This window comes from Lupinus angustifolius, chromosome LG12 (assembly GCF_001865875.1).
Source record: "Lupinus angustifolius cultivar Tanjil chromosome LG12, LupAngTanjil_v1.0, whole genome shotgun sequence".
NCBI classification, from domain to species: domain Eukaryota; kingdom Viridiplantae; phylum Streptophyta; class Magnoliopsida; order Fabales; family Fabaceae; genus Lupinus; species Lupinus angustifolius.
In genome coordinates, this window is record NC_032020.1 from 7,312,284 (window position 1) to 7,320,113 (window position 7,830).

Sequence of the window (7,830 nt, forward strand, 5' to 3'; positions counted from 1 at the left end):
TAACAAATATGATTTGGAGTATTAGGAGTGAGTCGGACCCGACCCTACCCGCTCACCTGACATGGCACGATCATGGTCAGGTCTAGATTAGATCAGATCTCATCAGGTGTATGGTCAGGTTTGGTTTTAAAAATTAAACCTAGTCAATATTTAGGACCGGGTAAAGGACAAACATGACCCAACCCGACAGGATCCAATCCATAGTCATTAACTCATCATGTTTGTGTGTTTCTCTTTTCAATTGTGTACAGAGTAATAACACATGTTTGATCAAAAATATTATTGATTCTCTTATTTTTTTTCATAATATATACATGCTTAACAATATATACATATATCATTTTATATGTGAAAATACATATCTATAATAACAAGTAATAATGAAAATATTTTATCTAAAATATGTAAGCATTATATTTAATCGGGTCTAGATCCAAATTCAGAGGCTGACCAAATTGTCATTTAGCATCAGGTTATCTTCAGGTCTAGAATCACATCCAGATTTAAAAAATGACTCAACCAATATTTAGAGTCGGGAAATGGACAAACCTTTACCTCGCTCATGCTTAACGTTATGAAGTTTAATGAGAAATTTACAATATATATTACTAAAAGTTTAAAATTTGTGCTTTGACAGTATAAAATCAACACATCATCCACTATTGATTTGTATTACTTTTGCTTGAGAGTCAATGATTAATATCAACGATGAAGGATTTTCTGATAGTATAAAAAACACTTACACTGTTTGGGTATAACTATTAAATTCTATTATTAATGCCTTAATTATTATTATATATATTATTAGTTGTTAAATTATTAAAAATTCCTTTTCTGGAAAATCAGTGACAGCAAAACCAGCGATCAGGAGTCATGACGCTCCTCCAGTTTGAGAACTAACCAAAAGCAGTAGAGTAGAGACAATAGAATAGAACAAATTGTAGGGTTTTAGATTTGAAGAACAGCAATGGATAACAACAAGAACAACAGTAACAGTTGGGAAGATGGGAAACTAATGAGGCACCTCAATTCCCTCATTGTCGCTCATCTTCGCCACAACAATCTCATCCAAGCTGCAACTGCTGTTGCCTCCGCTACTATGATACCGCTCAATGTTGATGTCCCACCCAATAAGCTTATTCAACTTGTAGCAAAGGTTCTTTTACTGTTTTTTTATTATTTAACCAGATAATTCACTCACGTGTCTCTTTTCGAGACACTTTTTAATATTATTTATGTAATTGAAACATGAGGAAGCTTTTGATTTTAAGTGAATTACTGTTTGAATAAAAAATGTTGGTAATTTTGCTGAAATTTTAAGGGTTTTGTGTTAACAGGGTCTTGCTGTGGAAAAAGATGATGTGTTAAGAGGGACTTCGTCTTCTCTCTTTGGTGATTTGAATGCATCTTTGCCTGTGGCACCTCAGCCTAGCACAACAGCCGTTGATTTCAGGCAATTGTTTTACTTTTTTCGCTATTCGTATTCCAATTAATGTAACAGTGTTTAGTGTCATATCATTTAGAGAAATGGTTCAGAGTTCAGACTATATTGTTTGAACCATGTATCTGCATCTTTAATATGGTTGCCTCTCAAAGAATAGTGATAGTTGGTTGGCATTTGATTCCGTAGGAAATAATATTCATTTCCTTTTATTGGAAGTTGCATAAATTAAAATTTTGAACATGTAGGTTTGTTAGGGGATACATTCATACGATATTGGATATTACCCGCGAACTATGGTGGGTTGGGATGGTGCACCATGGGGCTCCCCCAAAGCTCGTGCAAGCCATCCAAAGCATGTGTGGTGCATTGATTTGACCGAGTTATTTTCCGAGCTGAATCCTCGTAATACATGGCCCAGTGTGGCTGTTCCCTCGGTAAAAATGTGGGCGCTGCAGTGTGACTTGATCTGACACTTGGGACTCATGATCAATGCATCACGGGGCGGGGCGGGGCACACACTCCTTAGCCCCTTTCAATATTCTTGGCGTTCCCTTGATGGCTTGATGCATTCATTTATGTTCTACTGTTTAGTTTTAGTTGTAGAAAAGAATGATTTAAGTGAAATTAAACCACAGATTTGAGCCCATCTTTAGATTAATGAAGACAATTTGTACTCATTATTGAGCATATTTTGTTATATTAATTCTGAATTCCTTATTTTCAACTAGAACTTAGGAATAAGTCATCAATCTGTTATATGCTCTAAAAAACAACCCTTTAAAGAAGAGGAAATCAGATGACTAAATATTGAGTTTGGTTATAACAGTGCTGTGCTAGATACAAAAGGCGTGTCAAAGAGCTTTCCAAAACATGAGACACGGCACCTTTCAGAACACAAGGTATGTAATATAATTAATAACGTTTATGTATTGTGTGTTAGCAGTTCACAAGGTTATATAAACATTTGCTTTCTAGCTATATATTTTTTTGAACTGATTGGTTTAATTTCTAGAATATTGCCAGATGTGCTAAGTTTAGTCCTGATGGAAAGTTTGTTGCCACTGGAAGTGCTGATACTTCCATAAAGCTATTTGAGGTACTGGTTTATTATTTTGCATGCATGGCTCTTTCTTTGACATAACTTCAAACATTCAAACTTATGCTGCCATTTCTTTGGTAGGTTTCTAAGATCAATCAGATGCTGCTCCCAGATACAAAGGATGGCCCTGTGCGGCCTGTCGTACGGACATTTTATGACCATATACAAGTAAGTTTTCATTTTCCTTTTTCCCATGTTCTTTTGAATTTGTTATGTGAAAGTGTTCAGTGTTTTTTCTACTGCAAACTTGATATTTTCGAATAATCTGACTAGTAGTTAATGTTTGCACAGATTGTTGACATTGACTTGGCTTCTTGATGGCAGTGTAGTCTTAAGTCTTAACATGCCAAATATCTAGTTTGTTTGAGTTTGAAAATAAGTATGTAGTTAATTATCAGTTGGAAATCTAACAGTATCAAACAATTTATGATTATGAGATAGGTATAAAGCTAGATACCTAGTTAGCACACCTTTTTTCTGAATAAATGAAACATTAGTTTATGCTGGTCAGCAAACTCACTAGTAACTAAAACCATATGGTTAATTAATGACATTCATTCATTTCATTTATATTTCACCGGACTTGTGGAAGTTTGTAGTTCAAAATTACTTCTATGATCTATCTATCTATAGGAAGCATATGAAGTTCTATCTATATATAAAGGACTTGATGAATGTAGTAGTGTATTTTATCTTATCTATCGAACTTGATGAATGTATTTAGCACAAAACATAAATATCAACATGCCAACTTTTATCTGTCTCTGTTGTAGTAGTGTATTTTTTCTTACCAATAGTAATCCTGCTCTAGTAGTACTATATTAATGAGTTTTAGGTGATGCTTCTTTTCACTATTAGGCATTTACTTTTTAAAATTTCGAAGTTTATAAAATGATCCTGGAAAACTGTATATTTGATTTTGCTTTATAAACAAAACTGCAGCCAATAAATGATCTGGATTTTCATCCACAAGGTACCATCCTGGTTTCTGGAGCAAAGGATCAAACAATAAAGTATGGCTTTTTGTACTATAATTATGTAATTTCTGTTCTGTATTCTTTTTCATGTTTCTGCCATTTTACTTTGAACATGTTTTGACATGCTGGTTTCAACTTTGTATAGGTTTTTTGATATTTCAAAAGCCATCGCAAAGAGAGCAAACAGGGTTATCCAGGTTGGGCTATCCTATATTTTAGCATTAGCTATAAGTTAGCAAATATAAGAACTATGTCTAAACTCCCATTTTTGCTGATTTTTGTTCTGCAGGACACACACAATGTTCGCTCTGTATCATTTCATCCCTCTGGAGACTTTTTGCTCGCAGGTATTTATTTTTATCACACATTTCTTGCTTAAGCCTAATAATCTTCGAATTATACCCGTTTCTTTTCTGAAATAAATTTGATGTCCAGTTCTGTGTTGTTGTATTTATTGATTAAATTAGCAATTACAAATGCCTTGCTCTTGTACAATTGCTGTGAAGCTATATTGGTTGGGTACACTTCATGCTCACCAATCAGTGTCAGATGTTATCTGTATGCAATCAAGCTTAATCACCTGTGCTCCAGTGAACTACTTTTACTTGGCGCCAATATCTTTTCTAAGCTTTGGCAATAAGTTAGAAATGCAAACGCTTTTCTGGTTTTATGTTTCTAATTATCCACTCTTATTTCTGAACTATCGCAGTAGCTTTGTGCAATTTGAATAATTTCTTTATAGGCATCGTGAGATTAAATGGCCCTGGTCGACTTACTTATCTATATTAGCATAGTTACTGTCACATTAATCACACGATCCAAAACCAGTCTTATGGCCATTGAGATACAGAACATTGGATAAATCAAAATGGATCCAGAGTCGTGACTGGAATCGTTTGAATCACAGTGAATCACAAGAATCGCAATCATGAGAGGTTGTGTGATCCACTTATGGCCAAGTCATACACTAAAATGGGTCAGGTCACGTTGACTTGATTATAAAAAAAAAGGAATTTTAGGGATGGCAGGCAACAACAAGCCTCTAATTGTGTGATGGTCTGGCACCGGCAGTGCGTGTGGTGAGGTTCGTGCTAGGTGAAACATACCTCCAAGTTATTGATCTGATATGCAGAACTGAGGAGAAGAAACAGAAGAGACCAGCGGCTGTGAAAATAATAGGGTTCTTAATGGTTTTAAAATTATAGAAAGTAGAGAAACCCTAGCAATTAGTAGCACTATTAATATGCGGAGAAAATAATTGTGCATTGAAAATAAGGAAATTAATGTACAAATATGAAATAAAGAAATAAAATATATAACAATTGATGTTCATAAAAAATGAAATAGGAAAATTAATTATTTCAATACATAATTTTATAGTTATATATGTGTAAACTGTGCAATATTTTCTTAACACTTTTTTCTGTATCTTATGTTTCGCTATATGTTTCACTTCCAATTTGAAAATAGGCTCTCTGACTCGTGATTTGATAAACATGATCTATAGTATGACTATAAAGGTGGAAAGGTTGTTTTGTTTCTAAGTTAACTCCCAATCCACATCCTTCTTTTCATCCTTTATTTATTCACTTAAAGAATCAAGGATGATAAATATCAATTTCTGACAGGAACTGATCATGCAATTCCGCACTTGTATGATATAAATACCTTTCAGTGTTATCTGTCAGCAAATACCCCCGAGGTTGGCCCTAATGGAGCCATAAACCAGGTATGTTATTCCTATTCTCTAGCATTCACAAACTGTGAGTTACCTGTATTTTAATTCTATCCACTCTACTGTTGCCAATCATTTTTTTGTCTGATTTGTAGGTCAGATATTCCAGTACAGGTGCCGTGTATGTTACCGCATCTAAGAACGGTGCAATTCAGTTGTGGGATGGCATCACTGCCAATTGTGTGCGCTCAATTACCGGAGCACACGGAACAGCTGAGGCTACCAGTGCAATTTTTACAAAAGATCAAAGGTACAAATGCATTTTGGTGCAAAATATTAGAGAAACACACATGTTGATGCTCTTATATAAGATTGTGAATGATAGTGCCACTGCCGGACTGACAGATTTTCTACAGGCATATATTTATGGACCTCATAACTTTTGGATGTGTAGATAAGTTAGAATGAGGAAAATATTTTTCTTCGGGGCAGGAAAGGGTTATCATTTGTCAAGAGAATAAGGATGTGGTGCTAATGTTGACTTTGAAGTGGATGCTTCCCTTGTAGTTCAAAACCTTAGTGGTTTTAACATTAAAGTTAGCAATCTGCAATGAGCCTCCTCTTTATTTGATCTATACAATTTTTGCTTTAGCAGTTATTAAAAGAAAAAGGAGATAGAAGTTATTGCATCCTTCACTAGGCGGTTTTTTTTGTCGTAATGGACATGTCTGCTGATAATCGGATAGCCATTGGCCAACTTGTTACACTATGCTGAAGTTTCCTAATAGGTAGATTGGTGTAGCAATATAACTTCTTGTTTTCTAGGTTTGTGCTCTCCTGTGGAAAAGATTCTACTATAAAGCTCTGGGATGTTGGCTCTGGAAGATTAGTCAAGCAATATGTTGGAGCCATACATACACAGCTAAGATGCCAGGTACATATATTTGTGCTATTTAGCATTCTTTTGTAATTAATCCAGGTAAGTTCGATTCATATACTGATTAGCCAACCTATGCGAGTCGGGTGATATGCTATTTGCTTGTTTAGTTTTCTTTTTCCTCAGTTAACCTGTTCTTCGCTTTTAAAATGCTTCCCTGGATTTATGTTCACAATCACAACCAATTACTGTCTCTCATTAATACCGGGAATAAAAAAATGCTTATGTGAACTTCCTTTTCAGGCTATTTTTAATGAGACGGAAGAATTTGTTCTATCCATAGATGAAATGACCAATGAGGTTTGTTCAGCTCTGTTTACTATGTGATGATGCTAGATTCTGTTAAATGGATTTGATTTGAGTAGTGTGGTATACATTGCAGATAGTTATATGGGATGCAATGACAACAGAAAAAGTAGCAAAGTGGCCTTCTAATCATGCTGGTGCACCCCGCTGGCTTGAACACTCACCGGTAGAGTCTGCTTTTATTTCATGTGGAACTGATAGGTCAATCCGGTTCTGGAAGGAAAGTCTATAAGAAAGTTGAAGGAGGTTGAAAGCATACGCAAGCTTCCATTATAGAGATCATTGAATTTGAATGAACTAAACTCAGAAAATATTACTTTTTTTCTTCATTTCTGGTTGGAGAATCAGTTCTTGCACATGTTTCACAGTTGAAATTAGAGGAACAGATTCAACAGATACCATAAGGGGACTAAATATTATTTTTATATAAATAATTTTACAAAATATATTACCCCAAACTGTACTAGGTAAGAATATGGTGTTTTGAGCCACCCTTTTATATCACGAATTGGAGGTCCCATACCCATGCTTAAAAGTAAACCTGCCATATTTTTAGTTTCCGATAAAAAGATATTAGATGATAAGATGTCACAACTAAATTAGGATGTAGAGCTATGCAACAGATCATGCCAATTCCTTTGCACTTTTATCATATAAACTACTGAAAAACCCTATGGATAGAGCACCAAAGTAATGCCCTAAGAGTGACTGATTCGGCAAATCCCCAATAAACTCTAATGATGAGAAAGAGTCACAACAAAAAGTGAACAAAAACAGCACACGGCTACTAAGCTTTATCATCTTTATGGGACTCAAAGTTCTATATCTAGTCCTTGTTTAAAGATATCAGACAATTTATTCCAAGTATGAAGAGAAAAGTGAGGTTTAACCTTCGAGGAAACTTTAGACTTTCCATATACATTCATCCAAAAGAAAACTATTTGTATTATCCGAAAGAGTCAAGAAATTAAATTATGATTTACAAGAGAAGGTTCATGAGAGATCAATGACCCATTTAGTTCTAATAACATACTGTCATTAGCATACCAAAGTTGAGTAACTACAACCCCTCCAGAGCCAATTGTTAAATCCTATATTGTATAAACCAATTGCATTAAAAGAATCAGCACCGAGTACATAATTGAACCTAACACAAAGTAACTCCTATTTTATGTCTGCATACATCTACTTTTCTCAGACCCCACTAAGTAGTAAATGAGAGTCTCATGCACTCATCTGCCATTTTTATATCCTATTCTCACCAAAGTGCTTAAACTTAAATACAGATGAAACTTGGCTGGTCTATTAAATAAATTTAAGGGCTAACAACCAGAATATGTAGTGCTAGAAACTAGAAAAATACACTAAGAATCGTACGCTAGAATATGATTA

At 34.7% G+C, this 7,830-nt stretch overlaps 1 protein-coding gene across 1 annotated transcript; it reads left to right on the forward strand.

The window, feature by feature from the left end:
• On the forward strand, positions 921-6,869 carry LOC109361474 (cleavage stimulation factor subunit 50). Its single transcript, XM_019606940.1, has 13 exons — positions 921-1,156; positions 1,338-1,453; positions 2,271-2,343; positions 2,457-2,540; positions 2,625-2,711; positions 3,486-3,556; positions 3,666-3,717; positions 3,810-3,867; positions 5,149-5,249; positions 5,351-5,505; positions 6,021-6,129; positions 6,376-6,432; positions 6,515-6,869. The coding sequence occupies exons 1-13, from the start codon at positions 968-970 to the stop codon at positions 6,668-6,670; spliced, it is 1,308 nt and encodes a 435-aa protein (XP_019462485.1). The 5' UTR covers positions 921-967; the 3' UTR covers positions 6,671-6,869.